This window comes from Prionailurus viverrinus, unplaced genomic scaffold, assembly GCF_022837055.1.
Source record: "Prionailurus viverrinus isolate Anna unplaced genomic scaffold, UM_Priviv_1.0 scaffold_53, whole genome shotgun sequence".
NCBI classification, from domain to species: Eukaryota; Metazoa; Chordata; class Mammalia; order Carnivora; family Felidae; genus Prionailurus; species Prionailurus viverrinus.
In genome coordinates, this window is record NW_025927616.1 from 764733 (window position 1) to 783505 (window position 18773).

An 18773-nucleotide genomic window follows, 5' to 3' on the forward strand; every position below is an offset into this window, starting at 1 on the left:
GGGAGGAGAAGAAAGAGAAAATCAGTGGGAATAAAAAAAGACAAGTTTTGGAAATGCACGGAACAAAAGATCAATATGGACTTGACCTGCAGATGAAGTGCAGGCTGAGAGGACAGGGAGGTGCGTGTGAGGGTCCGTGGGACTCGGGAGAGCACGGCCACGAATTGCAGGCGACCAGGCCAATGCGGCAGAAACCAGGCGAGGTGTGGGCTCCTGGACGGGCCCCAGCCGAACATCAGTGCTAACATCACAGGTAAGAGCTGCTATGACAGGGTCACCTTCCGGGTCAGTAGTGGCTTTAGCGATACGGGGTGCTAAGTAAGTGGAATCGAGAAATTCTGGAAAGAACGGTACCTTTCTTGCTCCCACTCTTTGGTTCTGCCATTTCCTGTCTCAGAGCACAGACAGAAGCTTCTCGTACCAAAGCAGAGAGGTCCGCACCCCTGCAAAAACATAACCACACTCACTGATTTATTCTTAGACACTGCAAAGAACAGAAAGAAGTCTGACAGCAATTTTCAGTCACATATTATACAATTAGGCAAGAAACCAACCGATAAAGGTGGGGTAAACAGATGATGGTCAGTAGGAAAGAGCTTCTCACTTTTCCTTAAAATATTTCTAACTTTTAGAAGAAGGGTAATTATGATGCAAATAAAGCAATGAATCGGAACTACTCCGATGCTAATAGCAATAGATACTGTTAATGCAAAAAGCGAATCGCCGAGTCAAGAGAAAGAAACGGACACATCTGTCATAAAATCTTCATTCACAAGGCCTAGGCTGCCGACAAGCTGACCGCCCACACGCTCGCTACCTGACATCTCGAGTAAGCTCAGATAACAAGTCATTTATGGCACCTAGTTCAAAACAGGGAAACGCAAAGGCTAGAAAGTCTTTAATACCCTTGATTCAAGCCTGAGCTGAGTGGACCTATCATAAATGAGCTAAAACAGGAAAACCGGCAAGCCTTCACATAATTACTCTGGGCAGTAAATAATATGCCGTGTCAACATGGTTCCTGAGTTCAGCGGAAAACGCTGGTGCTGACTGGTGCTTCACTACATTACATCTTAAACAGAATTCCTGCAGCCCTTCGGGAAAGAGTTTGAATCTGGGGGAAATACCTCATTTCTAGCCATTAAACCTATTTAACGTCTGAAGTTGATAACCCCGATAATATATAAAATTTAAATGCCCACAGAGCTTACATTGTGAAGTGAATCTAATGTTTCTGTGGTTAGGTGCCGGTTTACAATGCTATTTAATAATTACACACACGCTTGGGTGTTCACTGCTCTCCTTAACACTGAAACCCCTTACACAGGTGTGGAGGCGTCTTTATCACAAACGAGTAGCTGAAGCCTAGAATTATCGGTCTCTCAAAGTGATTACAGGAGCATAAACCCTAAGCACACACCGTTCAACGTTAACCCTGACACTTTATAATGCACACCCTACGCTGTGTAACCCAAGGATGTGGCCCGGGCTTAGCTCTGCCGTGACACGCCCTTTGTTGTGAACGGAACATCTTTTCAGATTTTAGCGCTTGAAGCTGTAAACTACTCACTTAAGCCTTTGCCCCGTTAACAGTAACTTCCCAAGAGGGCTGGGGTAGAGGTGGAGACACTCTCCTTACAGGGTGGGAGGGGCGTTCACACGCTGTCACCACAGTGCTCTGATCACGTCCTGTCGTCCGGACAACCCCTGGACCTCGGGGTTCCTCGGGGCCTCGAAATGGGTGGTTCCTTCACTAAGAAGGAAGAGGCCGACAGAGGGGTTTCACCCCTGACTCAGTGCTCCCCGCAAGACCACTCTGCCTCATTTCGCCCCTGAGGAAATGGAGCCTGGGAGACATAACGGGCCCGAGACCCGGGTACTCACGAATAGCAGTCACAGCGAAGGTCCCCAGCAAGGGCTTCCAAACTGACATCTGCGGCCAGTGGGGGTTTGGTGCCATTCTAAGAGAGAAGACACCAGCTTCCAGTGAGGCTTTCAAGAGCAGTACTTTTCCACATTCTAGGCTCTCAGTAAATAGTCACGGCCGCTTGACTAAACGAGTATCACTGACCAGTTTGGGAAGAATTTTAAAAATTTCAGTTTCGAGAAGAAGGTTACGAAGCAGATGCCAACACTGACGAAGCGAAAGCAAACGACTGATGCCTGTGACGTCCAAAGAAAGCGTGCAGCCACAGCAGGAACAAAACCCGCCCCCCGAAGCTGTCCAGAGGGGAGGAACACCTCCCCTTGGCAGGTTACGCGTGGCGGACACTTGGGCAGTGCTCCGCTGTGACGCGGGACCGGCCGGGAAGGCGGAGCGGCTCAGAACTTGACCAGGGACGACGACACAGCCCTTTGGGCTCCGCGTGTGCTTTCGGAGGCCTTATCTGAACCTCGATCCAGACTTTGGTGCCAAGGCCCCTCCGGCTCACACACCGAGGGAAGCCGGAGAGGACGAGCGTCAGAATACGCCCCACGGCACCTTGCGTGCGCACACTGTGGATTTGGTGACATTTCAGTGACTGAAACCGCAGAGGCAAACAAAACAGTTTCTAGTGAGTTAAGACCTGGTCAGAGGGTAGGTATCTGCTTTACTATCCTGACTCACAACTTACATACACTGCAGGCGGTCTTTCCGTTGTAGCAAACGCTATGTTAGAACACACAGGAAATAAGTGAGTAAACACGCCACTCAGCCTCAAGGTGAGTATTAGGTATCAACGCGGCAGGCGCCCAGAGCAGAGGTTGCCGCCAGCCGGCCGGGCTCTGCACGCAGACGTCCGGTGTCTTATCACTTCTTCCCAGCTCGGCCTGCGTAAGGATTTCACAAACTATACAACTGCGAGCTGCTATTATTTGATAAAACACAGATGCTCATCTAACATAGGTTCAAGAAACGGTTGTGTTTCCTGCTCGATGCACTCTGATCCGGGAAGTCCTCACGGGGAATAAACTCCAGGGGACCTCAGGCAAACAATCTTGGTGCTTTTTTCTGTTTTCCCTCCAGTTGTGTGTAAACTAGACGGCCAGACGGCATGATCTTTTCTATTGCACAGGTTTTCCATTAGTCGGTTAACCGTGGGCACAGGTGGTGGCAGCAGGGGGAGCACAGCTTCTGTGGCTCTGGTGGTCACCTCTTCTCTTACTGTGGTAAAATGTACTTAACAAAATTGATCATTTTAACCATTTTTCGTGTAGGGAGCACGTCTGTGGTACTGTGCAGCCATCCATGTCTACAGCTTTCTTCATCGTCCCCAAATGAAACTTCGGACGCACTAACCACTGACCCTCCCATACCCCCTCTCTGGCCCCGGCGACACCACTCTATGGATGTAATTGCTAACGTTCATGTACTTTTTGAAAAAGATTGTATTTAATTTTTAAAAAATTCTCTGAGCAGACAAAACCAGTCTCATCATAAAAATGTTAATTTGCAAGACTAACTTGACCTGGGTTATGTCTTGCTTATACCTCTGAAAATAAGATTATTTTTTTCTAAAAAAAATTTTTTTTAATGTTTATTTATTTTGAGAGGCAGGGGGAGGGAGAGAAAGCGCACAAGCAGGGGAGGAGCAGAGAGAGAGGGGGAGAGAGACTCCCAAGTAGGCTCTGCACTGTCAGCACAGAGCCCAATGTGGCGATCGATCACATGAACCTTGAGACCATGACCTGAGCTAAAATCAAGTCAGATTATGAACAGATGGAGCCACACAGGTGCCCCAAGACTTCACTTTTAAGTAGTCCCTACACCCGTGGGAGATGAACCCACAACCTTGAGATCAAGTGCCACATGTTCCACTGACTGAACCGGCCAGGTGTCCCTAAATGTTCTCTTTCTTGATCTGGAGGTTTTGTTTACAAAGACTCTTACAGTGGGCATATAACGATACGTCCACTTTTCTGTATGTGTATTGCACTTCATTAAAAAGGTCTAAAAAGAAGAAATAACTTTGGACCAGGAATTAAGAAATGTGAGTTCTGCAGGTCAAGTCTGCAGCTGAATGAAGCTTTGGAAGTTCCTAAATCTCTGTTATTTATTTTGGTAATAAAAAAACTAGTATCTATGTATTCTAAAAACCAGAAAAGGATGGAAAACTTCCAAATTCATTCTATGAGGCCAGCATTATCCTGATACCAAAGCCAGATAAAGACACCACAAAAGAGAACTACAGGCCAATATCCCTGATGAATATAGACGCAAAAATTCTCAATAAAACACTCGCAAACCGGGGTGCCTGGGTGGCTCAGTGGGTGAAGCATCCGACTCTCGATTTCGCTTCAGGTCGTGATCTCGTGGTTCCTGAGTCTGAGCCCCGTGACAGGCTCTGTGCTGATAGTGCAGAGCCTGCTTGGGATTCTGTGTCTCCCCCTCTCTCTTCTCCTCCCCTGCTCTCTCTCTCTCTCTCTCTCAAAATAAACACACAAACTTTAAAAAGGTTTTGTAGATCAACATGATACATTACATCAGCAATGGATAAAAAGGATAAAAGCATATGATCCTTTCAATAGACACCGAAAAAACATTTGACGAAGCACAACATCCGTTCATGATAAGAACCCTCAACAACTAGGGACAGAGGGAACATACCTCAATATCATAAATGCTGTATATAAAACACTCACAGCCAACATCATCCTCGATGGGGAAAAACTGACAGACTTTTTTCCCCTTACGGTCAGGAACAAGACAAGGGGTGTCCACTCTCACCATTGTTATTTACCAGAGTACTGGAAGTCTCAGCTTCAGAATCAGACAAGAAACAAATCAAAGGCATCCAAATCAGCAAGGAAGAAATCAAACTTTCACTATTTGTAGACCACATTATACTCTATAGAAAATCTGAAAGACTCCACCAAAGAATTGCTAAAACTGATACCTGGATTCAGTAAAAGTCACAGGACACAAAATTAATGTACGGAAATCTGTTGCATTTCTATACACCAATAATGAGGTAGCAGAAACAGAAATTAGGAAAACACCACTATTTATAATTGCACCAAAAACAATAGAATACCTAGGAATAAACCTCACCGAAGAGATGAGAGACGAGTGCTCTGCAAACTGTAAAACGCTGATGGAAGAAACTGGAGATGGGGCGCCTGGGTGGCTCAGTTGGTTAAGCGTCCAACTCTCAGGTGTAGGCCACCTCCATCCAGCACGCTTGCTTTTAGTTTACGTCTAGAAACTACAGTCCCAGAAGCTGCACATATCTGCAAAAATGGCAAAATCTTACTAGGCCTTTTTATGTCCTGAGAACTGAGTCTGGAATTGTCAGGTTGGAGGCTCAAAACTATGGCCAGACAGAAATGTGGGTTAAACTTCACTTGCAGCTTGGATCCTACCAACTGCTGCCAGCCCTTTGGGAAATTACAGCGGCCACCGTGAGGAGTGTTACAAGTAGATACGATTACTTTTTTTTAATTTTTATTTATTTATTTATTTATTTATTTATTTATTTATTTATTTAATTTTTTTAAATTCTTGCCCCATCATGTGAGACACTGGGTTTTTTTTTTTTTTTGAGGTTTTTATTTATTTATTGATTTTAGAGAGAGAGAGAGAGCACAAATGGGGGACGGGCAGAGAGAGAGGGGGACAGATCTGAAGTGGGCTCTTCGAGGACAGCAGAGAGCCCGATGTGAGACTCAAACTCACGAACCATGAGATCAGGACCTGAGCTGAAGGCGGATGTTTCACCAACTGAGCCACCCAGGCGCCCCTCGATTACTTTTTTTTTAAAGGTAGGCTCTATGCCCAATGTGGGGCTTGAACTCATAACCTCAAGATCAAGAGTTGCTTGCTCCACTGACTGAGCCAGCCAAGCGCCCCTGATAGATCATTTAAAAAAAAAAAATTTTTTTTTAAATGTTTATTTATTTTTGAGAAAGAAAGAGAAACAGAGTGTGAACAGGGGAGGGGCAGAGAGAGAGGGAGAGACAGAATCCGAAGCAGGCTCCAGGCACCGAGCTGTCGGCACAGAGCCTGACTCGGGGCTGGAACTCAGGAACCGTGAGATCATGACGTGAGCCAAAGTCGGCCACTTAACCGAGTGAGCCACCCAGGTGCCCCGTCCCTGATAGATCATTTTAAAAATACACTTAAAAACAAGGGTTCCAGGGGCACCTGGGTGGCTCAGTCGGTTGAGCATCCGGCTTCGGCTCAGGTCATGATCTTACGGTTCGTGAGTTCCAGCCCCATGTCGGGCTCTGTGCCGACAGCTCGGAGCCTGGAGCCTGCTTCCGATTCTGTCTCTCCCTCTCTCTCTGCCCCTCCCCTGTTCACACTCTGTGTTTCTCTCTCTCAAAAATAAATAAGCGTTAAAAAATAAATAAATAAATAAAAAAAGGGTTCCGAAACCAAAGAGAATGGGATACTTATCTCAATTGGCATGAAGACGCCTCCAAAATGCTCCGAAACTCCAAAACTGCTACAAAGAAAGATCTATGGCAAATGCTAAAGCGAAATGAGAAATGAGAGGCTGTGAGACATCACTGGCTCCCCGCCTCCTTCTAGTTCTCCTCAGCCTCAGCCCCTTTCACTCTGAGGAGACTATCAAATAGGTGCCTTTCCAAATAAGACTACCCAAGGCCACGGCCACGGCCACGGCAATACTCTTGGGGCAGCTTTCAATCCTTGGCCAACTGCCAAATTCAAGGTCCCAGCTAAATAATTTCCTAAACCCAAGGAGGATCCTTGAAGGTTTCTACACTTGCGTTCGCTCCAAAGATTAACGGGTCGATAGAAGGCAGGAAACAGGATGACAGGCCACGGATCCGATTTTGAAGGGCGAACTCTGGAACAAGAGTGAACAAAATCGGCCCAAGTAGCTCCAGCACAGACACTCCATCTGCCCAGTAAGGAGGGCCCCGCGGGCCATCCCCGAGCTGGTTGAGGCTGTGGGGGACCCGCTGGCTGGCGCGGCCTCACCCCCAGAACAGCCGGGGCAAGCGGAGATGATACTTAGTGGGAAACCTTGTCAAAGTCTGGCAGGTGCAGGGCCTCTCCCTGTCCTCACACCTGCGTGGAAACTACACGTGGGATCCTGGAAACAAACAAGAGCCGCCCGGGGGTGAACGTGCTCCCCCCGAATCAGCCCTCCCAGACCTCTGTGTATCCAGCAGAAAAAGAAAGAGAAAATTTTTTCTGCACCCTATTTGGTGACGACTCTTTAAGTCCAAGGACTGGTTCGATATTGCCAGAAACATTTGCTGTGTGTCGCAGCTAAAACAGACAGCATATTTAAGAAGACTTTTTTAGTACTTGGCTAAAGTAGAAGCCGATATTCAGAGCCTGCTTAGGAACTTTTTCCCGGGCTTGTCCCCTAAACTATGTACCCAGACGGAAAGAAAAGCCTTCCATAGGCTTTGTGGAAGGATTCCTAAGACTCTTAAAAATACAAAACCCAACCCAGGTGTTTGCAGCTTTCTTTCCCCCAAGTTCACATGATCTAGGATAATCTTTGGTGACTAAAAGCTACTTTCAGTTTGTTGGTGTAATCAGAATAGACATGTCTTTGAACTAACACTGAATATAAGGCAACTGTTATTCTACCTGGTTTGCTAATCAGATACATTCCTGTTACCAGTTACAAAACTGGCTGGTCAGAAAACTATGTGTCCCAGGTCAACGAAGTTTTCCTAAGTAATCCAGACAAGCACTGGGGTGGCTCAGTTCACTGAGCACCCGACTCGATTTCAGGCCATCATCTCATGGTTTGAGAGTTCAAGACTTGAGTGGGGTTCTGGGATGACACTGCAGAGCCTGATTGGGATTCTCTCTCTCACTCTGCCCCTCCCCTGCTCGTTCTCTCTCTTCCAAAAAAAAAAAAAAAGTAATCTAAACATAACTGTTAAGAACAAATGATTTACACAGATGTAAATGGGAACAATTTCTAGGTGGAATTTTCAGCAAATAGTTTCCAAAATCTTTTGGTTACTCAAAACCTTAAAGCTAAGGTTTGCTAAATGAAATTCACTGCATACCTAGGTCATCCCCAAATGAAATACCCAAAAACTACTAAAACCAGGTTCATCTACATTTGGCTTTGCAGAGGAACACGGGATCCCTGGGTCTGGGAGGAAACATGTTTTGTGTTGCCAAAGCATTTACTGTGAGGAAAGCATACGGTTCTAGCAATTATAAGTATTTACAGGGGCGCCTGGTGGCTTAGTCGGTGAAGCATCTGACTCTTGATCTCAGCTCAGGTCATGATCTCACAATTGTGAGTTCAAGCCCTACCCTGGGCTCCATGCTGGGCATAAAAAAAAAATAATAATAATAAAATAAATACAAAAGAAATATTTATAAATTTGCAAAGGCACGGAAGACTAGTGAAGGGACAGTTCACAATTATTCACTTTTTAATTTTCATTATAAATTAAGGTTTTTAAAAGTTGAGAAATAATTTTATGCATGGTCAAGGTAAGATTGAATTTTAAGGGTTAAAAAAAAAAAAGCTTTAATACCAAGTGTGCTTATGCACAACTGAATCTGAACTTGATCTCATCTGCAGCAAGGACAAGTTTCCTTGGATTACTTCCCGATTTCAAATCCTAAATTTTTTTTTTTTAATCTTAGAATTAATCTTGAAATTGACCAGAGGGCCCCTAAAACATCTCAAAAGATTTTTTTCTCTCCTTCTAGAGGGAGATGTTGAAGCAAGGCTCACTTGATATGTAAAACCAACATGTCAAGTAAGAAGTACAACCAGGGTGGTATTTGTGCAGTTACAGAACTATTGCAGAGAGAGTCTGATACGTCCTGGAGTAACGTTATCATCATAAAACCAGTTTTCATTTAAAAATGCTGCGTCACAGAACCAATCAAATCTCCCATCAACTCTATCACAATGAACTCTAATCAGATCTTTAACAATGGGCCTTGTTTGCAGGTGTTTGTCATTTATAGAGAGTTACTGTTTTACTCAGATGCTTTTGCAATAATGTTCCTGCCAAAGTGGGTCATCAAGGAGGTTCACAGCAACGCCCTGGCAAACACAGGTTTCTGGTGACTTCAAGATCATAAAAACGAACTGGGTAAGAATTTCCAGAACTCATGGCAAAACCTGATTCGAACAGAACAAGAATTAGTAACGTGGGACTGAATGAACTGAGGTTACAGACTTTACCACTCTGCTTGAGGCACGGGTTCCTTACGTTTTATTTTTCCAGATTTGAGGAACCAGATGTGACCTACAACAGTCAGGTAAAGGACACCTTCGGAAACAAAGATGAAACATGTACTATCTCCCTACCTGATCCCCTAACATCCGAAAAATGAAGGTAACTGTGGAGACAAACTTCTCCGCACCTCCGTCATCCTCCCTTCTAATCCTGTCAGGTGCCTCTGCCTGACAGGTTACCCACCTGTCACGAGACCGGTCCTGAAATTCCAGTTTCCTCAAACATCTGGCTACAACTCTCCAAAATAACATTCCACTTCCTCGGCCCCCTTCGTGAATGAGGATCTCTGAAGGGGCCATGCCAGGTGGTCCTCACTGCCCAGAGGGCAGCAAACTTCGGGCTTCACCTCTGGGTACACGTCACACGGCACAAGAGGTTCCGCCTGCGCCAGCGGGACCCGAGTTGGGGGGAGAAGCGATCACCATCGAGGTGGCCTGCTTCCTCCCAGCACGCCAGACGAGGCCTCCACACGGTCACTAAACACAAACCCCTCTCCCCGGCATCGGCCCGAAAAGACAATGTCATCACCCGTATCGCCCAGGCCAAGACCAAGGGGGTAATCCCACCTCCACATGACCGCTGTACTTGCCACGAGCCTCCTGCCTCGGCTTCTCTCGAACAAACTCAGCGCTTCTCCATCACCCGTCTCTCTGCGCCTACGGTCCATTTCCCTGTCTCTAACAAACCCAAACCCAGGGAGCCCCGTGTCCAGGCTCTATACAAAGAAGACACAAGGCACATGTAACCAGAATAAAACCATCCGCGTGGTCCTCAGACCCTTAAACTTTGCTGGACTCCCTGGCTGTACCAGAAGACTCTCGTGATTCAAACTTAGCTCCTCCTGGCAGGTCCCAGCTTCCGTGAATTTGGTTAGGAATAAATGTAAATGAGGCTAAGATGAGGAACCTCTCCTCAACTCTTGAAAATCTGCCACTAAAGCAGAGTCATCTAATGAAAATCCTCAGACTCTGGCCCAAGTTGTTTCCGATGGCAGGACAGGCCTTGATCGTATCTCGGTCGCACAAGGGGGCGTCCGTGCTGCGGCCACCACCCCAGTATTAACGTTTCTGCCGAAGCTGAAACTCGGCCTCCCGAAATCACCGAACGAGCCACTTCACGTAGAAATTCGGTCACTCCCTCAACACGGTCTTTCTCCGGCTCGATTGCGGTTGGTTCGGGTCTCGGGGGCCGTGGCTCTGAAGCGCACTCCAGACGCCGGGGCCACCCTGAGCAGGACCACCGCGGTCTCGCCGGCCGGCTGGACGCTCTCAGAAGCTGCGGAGGCCTGTTCGCAGCGCCGACCACCGGGCGCATCGGCCCCCCGCGACTGGAACGCCAGGAGAGGAGCGGAGACGAGGAGCCACTTAAAAGGCGAGGGCCTCAAGTCGCGACCGCGGGGCGTCAGCACACGCTGCCGGGCCTGCAGAGCGCAAGCGGGGAGTGGCGCCCAGGCCTCACATTTCTGGCGTCCTGAGGCAGGCCGAGGGGCGGGTCAGAAGAGGGGGCAGTTGTTCGGAAGGAGACAAGGCCCCAAACGGACTCACTCGGGCCGAGTCCCAGTCGGCAAACCAAGACGTAACACCCAACCCAACTGCGGTCTCGGCCTCTCCCAAAAGGTGACCTTCAGCCCGTCGACCTGGGACCCCCATCCCCACCAGCCAGGGGACCACCTGGCACGGGGAGGGGACCGCCTGACATGAGGAGGGGACCATCAGCCGTCGGCTTGGAACCCCCGGTCCCCACCAGCCAGGGGACCTCCTGACACGGGGAGGGCACCGTCAGCCGTCGGCTTGGAACCCCCGGTCCCCACCAGCCAGGGGACCTCCTGACACGGGGAGGGGACCATCTGACACGGGGAGGGGACCGTCAGCCGTCGGCTTGGAACCCCCGGTCCCCACCAGCCAGGGGACCTCCTGACACGGGGAGGGGACCAGCTGACACGGGGAGGGGACAGTCAGCCGTCGGCTTGGAACCCCCGGTCCCCACCAGCCAGGGGACCTCCTGACACGGGGAGGGGACCATCTGACACGGGGAAGGCACCGTCAGCCGTCGGCTTGGAACCCCCGGTCCCCACCAGCCAGGGGAACTCCTGACACGGGGAGGGGACCATCTGACACGGGGAGGACACCGTCAGCCGTCGGCTTGGAACCCCCGGTCCCCACCAGCCAGGGGACCTCCTGACACGGGGAGGGGACCGTCAGCCATCGGCTTGGAACCCCCCATCCCCACCAGCCAGGGGACCTCCTGACACGGGGAGGGGACCATCTGACACGGGGAGGGGACCGTCAGCCGTTGGCTTGGAACCCCCGGTCCCCACCAGCCAGGGGACCTCCTGACACGGGGAGGGGACCGTCAGCCGTCGGCTTGGAACCCCCGGTCCCCACCAGCCAGGGGACCTCCTGACACGGGGAGGGCACCGTCAGCCGTCGGCTTGGGACCCCCGGTCCCCACCAGCCAGGGGACCTCCTGACACGGGGAGGGGACCTCCTGGCACAGGGAGGGGACCATCTGACACGGGGAGGGCACCGTCAGCCGTCGGCTTGGAACCCCCGGTCCCCACCAGCCAGGGGACCTCCTGACACGGGGAGGGGACCTCCTGGCACAGGGAGGGGACCATCTGACACGGGGAGGGCACCGTCAGCCGTCGGCTTGGAACCCCCGGTCCCCACCAGCCAGGGGACCTCCTGACACGGGGAGGGCACCGTCAGCCGTCGGCTTGGAACCCCCGGTCCCCACCAGCCAGGGGACCTCCTGACACGGGGAGGGCACCGTCAGCCGTCGGCTTGGAACCCCCGGTCCCCACCAGCCAGGGGACCTCCTGACACGGGGAGGGGACCTCCTGGCACAGGGAGGGGACCATCTGACACGGGGAGGGCACCGTCAGCCGTCGGCTTGGAACCCCCGGTCCCCACCAGCCAGGGGACCTCCTGACACGGGGAGGGGACCTCCTGGCACAGGGAGGGGACCATCTGACATGGGGAGGGCACCGTCAGCCGTCGGCTTGGAACCCCCGGTCCCCACCAGCCAGGGGACCTCCTGACACGGGGAGGGCACCGTCAGCCGTCGGCTTGGAACCCCCGGTCCCCACCAGCCAGGGGACCTCCTGACACGGGGAGGGCACCGTCAGCCGTCGGCTTGGAACCCCCGGTCCCCACCAGCCAGGGGACCTCCTGACACGGGGAGGGGACCATCTGACACGGGGAGGGGACAGTCAGCCGTCGGCTTGGAACCCCCGGTCCCCACCAGCCAGGGGACCTCCTGACATGGGGAGGGGACCTCCTGGCACAGGGAAGGGACCATCTGACACCGGGAGGGGACCGTCAGCCGTCAGCTTGGAACCCCCCATCCCCACCAGCCAGGGGACCTCCTGACACGGGGAGGGGACCATCTGACACGGGGAGGGCACCGTCAGCCGTTGGCTTGGAACCCCCGGTCCCCACCAGCCAGGGAACCTCCTGACACGGGGAGGGCACCGTCAGCCGTCGGCTTGGAACCCCCGGTCCCCACCAGCCAGGGGACCTCCTGACACGGGGAGGGCACCGTCAGCCGTCGGCTTGGAACCCCCGGTCCCCACCAGCCAGGGGACCTCCTGACACGGGGAGGGGACCTCCTGGCACAGGGAGGGGACCATCTGACACGGGGAGGGCACCGTCAGCCGTCGGCTTGGAACCCCCGGTCCCCACCAGCCAGGGGACCTCCTGACACGGGGAGGGGACCTCCTGGCACAGGGAAGGGACCATCTGACACCGGGAGGGGACCGTCAGCCGTCAGCTTGGAACCCCCCATCCCCACCAGCCAGGGGACCTCCTGACACCAGGGAGAGTGGTCAGCACTAGTGAGACAATCCCCGCAAAAGGCCCTTCCGACCCCTCAGGAAGGTGTCCTGGTCTGAAACGACACACTTCTTGCTAACACACTTCCTGTCCCACCTCCTTTCTGCCTTTAAAAGCCTTTCCTTTTCTACAGCTCTTCGGAGTTCCTTCTACCTGCTGGACGAAATGAAACGTTCCACATTCATGAATTGTTGAATAAAGCCAATCTGATCTTTAAATTACTCAATTCGAGTCTGTGGTCTGACAATGTCAATGTACCAATGCCAAAGAATGGTACACTTAACAATGGCTAAAATGTAGGCAGTGATTTTCCCTGACCTTGGCCATAGAAACATTTTTCCAGATAGGTCCCCTCGGGCAAGGGAAAACCAAAGTGAAATTAAACTGTTTGGACTACATCAAAATAAAAATCTTCTGCACAGCGAAGGAAATAATCAGCAAAACTAAAAGGGAGCCTATGGAACAGGAGAAGATATTCGCAGACGACATATCCAATAAAGGGTTAGTATCCAAAATCCATAAAGAACTTTACACAACTCAACATCAACCCCCAAATGGACAGAGAACCTGAATAGACATTATTGAGGAAGACAAACAAAAGGCTAATAGACACATGAAAAGATGCTCAACATCACCAAATATCAGGGAAATACAAATCAAAACCACAGTGAGGTATCACCTCACACCTGTCGGAATGGCTCAAATCAAAAAGACAAGAAACAACAGATGTTGGCAAGGACGCGGAGAAAGGGGACCTTCTTGCACTGCTGATGGGAATGCAAACTGGTGAGGCCACTCTGGAAAACAGGGTGGAGGTTCCTCAAAAAGTTAAAAATAGAACTTACCCTACGACCCAGCAATTGCACTACTAGGTACTTACCCAAAGAATACAAAAACACTCATCCAAAGGGGCACATGCACCCCAATGTTTATAGCAGCACTATCGGCGATAGTCGATGGAAAGAACCTAAGTGTCCACCGAGTGATGAATGGATAAAGAAGATGTGGTATATATACATAATGGAGTAGTACTTAGCCATAAAATAGAATGAAATCTTGCATTTGCAACATCGTGGATGGAACTGGAGAGTATTATGCTAAGTGAAGTCAGAGAAAGACAAATATCACATGATTTCACTCATATGTGCAACTTGAGAAAACTAATGAACAAAGAGGAAGAGAGAAACCAAGAAACAGACTCTTAACTCTAGACAACATACAGCTGATCACCAGAGGGGAGGTGGGGGGCGGGGATGGGGATTAAGGGGCGCACTTGTGACGAGCATGTTGTATGAGGCGTTGGATCACTGTATTGTACACCCGAAACTAATAAAAATGAAAAAATAATGGTTAAAATGATAAATTTAAGTTAAACATATTACCACGATTAAGAGAAAGGAAGTTAGGTGCTCCTTTCGGCAGCACGTATACTAAAATTGGAACAGTAGAGAAAAAAAAGGAAGTTATGACCCATTTACACTACTTTTCCTAGAATTCTGATTAAATACTACATGTATGGAAAGCTCAGGTTCAAAAATATCTCATGACGTACTATTACTTTTATTTCAATAATTAAATGTATCTTTAGTCAGAGAAATCTATTCTTTGTCATGTAACAGCGTCTAGAATCAGAACGACATCTATTTATATAGTTGATTGAAAAAAACAAAGAAAATTAACATAATCTTAGCACCATTAATTTACAATTTCTTGCCAGTCTCTAAACATATACATCTAGAAATATACATGTCTATACCCCACTTTTGTGAGCTACCGTTTGCTCATCACTAAAATGGAAACGATAGTTGAATATTTAAATATCTCATTTCAAACAGTTCAAAAAGCAGTTGGAAGGATTAAGCATATCCATACATGCACAGTCATGACCTTCAAAAATATTACCTGTTGTTATAGCTGATATTCTTGGCTCATGAAAACTGGACAGATAACATTTCCAGGTGAGATATTAATATATATTTTAGTCTCATGGGACACAATTTAAAAAATGAATAGGGAATTTGGGGTCTTTTAGTGGGATTTTTATTGTAACTTTAAAAACCACACATTATCTGGGGTGCCTAGGTGGCTCAGTCGGTTAAGCAGGGCCTCTTGATTTCGGCTCAGGTCATGATCTCATGGTTGGTGAGTCTGAGCCCTACGTCGGGCTCTAGGCTGACAGTGTGGAGCCTGCTTGGTATTCTCTCCCCTTCTCTCTCTGCCCCTCCCCTGCCCACTCTCTAACTCTCTCTCTCAAAATAAATAAACATTTTTAAAAAAGCATTATATAAGAAAAGACTATTATCTCAAAGCCCTTGGCAGTTATCAAATGATCATTTTGGCTTTTTGATATAGGGCAAGTTCTAATGATGTTTATTTAGGGAAGAAAGGAAAAGAAGGAATCCCCCTTGCCCAAGGGGGTTTTTACTGATAAGCCTCTTGTTACCACATCATTACCAGAAACACCAAAGAAAAGTAGGTTGTCATCACTAATTTTTCTCTTAAAGAGAAAACTCCAAAAGACTCTAAAAGATACGGAGAAGTTGCTCTGACCTACAGATCTTTTCAGACTTTTACGACCAAGATGAAAGAATTTTATTGTAATCTTTCCATATTATTTCATGCATTAATAAGAAGAAACAGCATATATAACAATCTGGGGGATTCAAGTAAGATGCCAGCAAACTTTGAAACCGGAAGGGTAAACATTGAAAATGCCACTTTTTCTCAGGTGGGACTGATTTATACAGTGTGTGCAGCCAGGGTGTCTGACTGTGGACCCTCCCCTGAAATCAGAGGCCTGAGTCCTATCCCTCTGCCCACTCTGGCTCTTTATGAACAAGAACATTCCAGGAGGGAGATGAAGAGGGGGGAGGGGGGGAGAAGGGGGAGTAGGGAGGGGAAAGGGGAGAAGAGGGAAGGGAGGGGGGAGGAGGGGCAGAGAGGAGGAGGGGGAGGGGAGCAGGAGGGGAAGGGAGGGGAGGGGAGGGGGGAAGAGGAGGGGGAGGCGGAGGGGGACAGGAGGGGTGGAGCACACTGCAGTGTGGGCACCTCTCTGCAGGGTGGGTGCCCAGGCTCCCGAGGGAGAGCAGAGCACCCCCTTAACTCGAGCGGAACTACCCACTGAGGTCAGAGAGGAAGTCACCGGACGAACGCCTCCTCTGCCTGCACCGCTGACACAGGCTGAGGACCGAGCACGTAACAGTTCGAACCACAATGCTACAAAACGCTGCTTTTTAAAGTCAAACTGATTTTTCTATCCGAATGTCTTTTTGTTTTTTTTCCTTTCCACATTCACAACCTTGTGCATGAAAGTTGCCCAAAGGACGTCTGTCTGATTCTCCGCTCTTCCTCTTAAACCTCTACATTTATGCCAGAAAACCATTCTTCAAAAAAAGACCCCCCCCCCCACACACACACACAAATATTCTACACGCTCACGACAGAACGTGTGGAAACACAAGGCGGAGGACAGTAGCAGTCCTGGACGCCGGGCGGCTCCCAACACCATCAGGCGGGCCTCACTGCTGCCCGGCAATGTCCACACTCACGGCCAGCCGGTGCTGTTCTCCTGGCGGACAGAACGTCACGGAACGTGGACATCACACAAGGCCGCCCCGTGACCAGGACGGACCAAGACAAAAATGACACAAACAAGCCCTGACATCACCGTGTCTGAACGCAGACACGCGCACACAGGGTCCAAGCCACAAAATGGTCAGACTCCCCCGTCCTGGCTAACACGTGACGGTGGCTCTGTTACCGACCTCAGTGTCCCCGCGGTCTACCCTCCCTTGCAGGGACATCTGAAGACAACCCCTCACAGCGTCATGTCCGCCTTTTCAAGGTGACTCGGAGCAAAGCCCCTTCCCATCTCCGCAAACCTACCGCCGAGGCGGAGCGCTGACCTCACTGAGGTGAGCCGCTCACAGCCCTCCCGGCGGCTGGTCCAGCGACGGTGTGCGGCTGGCGGTCAAAGTACGCGGCTGGTCCAGCGACGGCGGGCGGCTGGCGGTCACGGCGTGCAGGTGGCAGGCAGTGTGCGTGCGGCCGGAGGTCACACTGGGAGACGCCGACAAAGCCCCCTGGGGGTGCGCACTCTGCATTCATACGGCGGACACGGCCGGGCTATCTTCCCTTCGCTTTCCTCCCTCCTCGGGAACGGATGAATGTGCTTGTTGTTTTATAAACATCACACTATCCTTTGGTCTGGAAGACAAGCCCCTCAGCGGCAAGGCCTACGTCTTAGGTTTTAGGGTCCGCAGAGTTCACGCGCCATCGGGAATATAGGTAGGTTACAGTAACGCAGGCTAACCCTCTATTATCTCATTTTCTTGGTAATTTTACCTTTAAAGTGGGGGGCTTTGAGCATGCGCTCCTCAGTCTGAGGACTAATTACTTTGGCAGACAGCACTGAAAATTCTAGATGAAGAAGCGTCCAGTTGTCCCCCGGTGCCAAGCGCCACACAGAGGACGAAACACACCTGAAACAACCGTCGATCGAGGCCCTGAACGCCACCTGCGTCTTGTCTGGCACACGCGCTCCGGTCTCTGCCCTTAATGAGTGATATCCCAGGGGCAAGTGTGAGTTATCACATCATGGCAACTGTGGGCACAAACAGCGAGCACACGCACATGCTCGGAGGTGCTTACATCCGTACACAGAGGCTTTGACCAAAGCAAACAAAACCTCGGGAACGCGGCTCCCAGACAGAGCCGGGGGAGGGGGAGAAAGGCCACACGCTCGTCACCATACTCACCGGACACACAACCGCAGCAGGGTCCCCTGGTGTCACTGACGCTTTGGGTCGGATAACTCGTGTTGTGCCCCGTAGGTGGTCCGGCAGCACCATCACCCCGGCCTCCGCCCTACATAAATGTCCCCAGACGCTGCCCAGGGGTGGCCGGGTAGATCGAGAGCCCCCGGAACGAAGCGGCATGTGTTCATGTCTCTGACCTGCAGCCACGTGCTGGTGGCAGCCAGAGGGCTCTCGAGAACTCGCAAGCTCCGAGCTGACTCCAGCCTGGAAAACCCCCGGGGAACCAGAACCTCCAGCAGCATCGCCTCCTCGTCCCCGGACCCTCATCTATTCAGCGGTCTGAGCGGAGAGTTCACCCTCCTCGGTGTCTGCCCCTCGACTCTACGGTCAGTCCAACATCCTATGAAAACTGGACACGGTTCTCACACCCACGTCCTCTTCGCTGCGCCCGACACGGCCTGGGTTCCAGGGAGCCTCACCGCACAACCTCTGCCTCCCCTTCCTCCGAGCGGTCTTCCAGACTGCTGTCAGTGGGGGCCTCGGCCCACAAAGCGGGCCCTCGCTCCTCTGTCGGGAGGCGGCCGCACACGCTGCTCTCTGCAGTTGGAAGCGATGGCCCAGAGTCTCCCTCTGCCAGTACAGAAGGGGGGCGTCCTTCCCCCAGGCAGCCCTGCGGCACCGGGGGCACGGCCGTGGGGACGGGCCACGCTCTGGGTGGATAGGGCAGGTCCGGGTCACCACACGGGGCGTCGTCCTCGTGAGGGTGAACCTGTGCCAGCTCGGCTCCCTCTCCCACGCCAGGCGTCAAGGACACAACTGCAAGGCAGCAGCAGCACCGGGCTCCCGGCAGAGCGGGAAGGGACGGAGGCGGGAGCGGGCCTCCCCACTGGGACGAGGAGGCAGCAGGGCTGGGGGTGGGGGGCAGAGAGAGGGAGGGAAGCACGGCAGGGAGAAGGGACGGGAGAAGGGACGATGGAGACAGTTAGGGAGCACGGGCGCA

At 50.9% G+C, this 18773-nt stretch overlaps 1 protein-coding gene across 7 annotated transcripts in view; it reads right to left on the bottom strand.

Annotated features, from left to right (window-relative positions):
- Positions 1-18773, bottom strand: part of NVL (nuclear VCP like) — an 89334-nt gene that overhangs the window by 11636 nt on the left and 58925 nt on the right. For 5 of the 7 annotated variants that reach the window (XM_047848142.1, XM_047848141.1, XM_047848147.1 and 2 more), the window contains 2 exons: positions 1885-1961; positions 355-443 (listed from right to left, as the gene is read on the bottom strand). The exons of 1 other annotated variant lie outside the window; for it this stretch is intronic. In XM_047848142.1, the coding sequence (XP_047704098.1) occupies positions 355-443; positions 1885-1961 (166 nt within the window). One more of the 7 variants, XM_047848144.1, reaches the window with a different exon arrangement.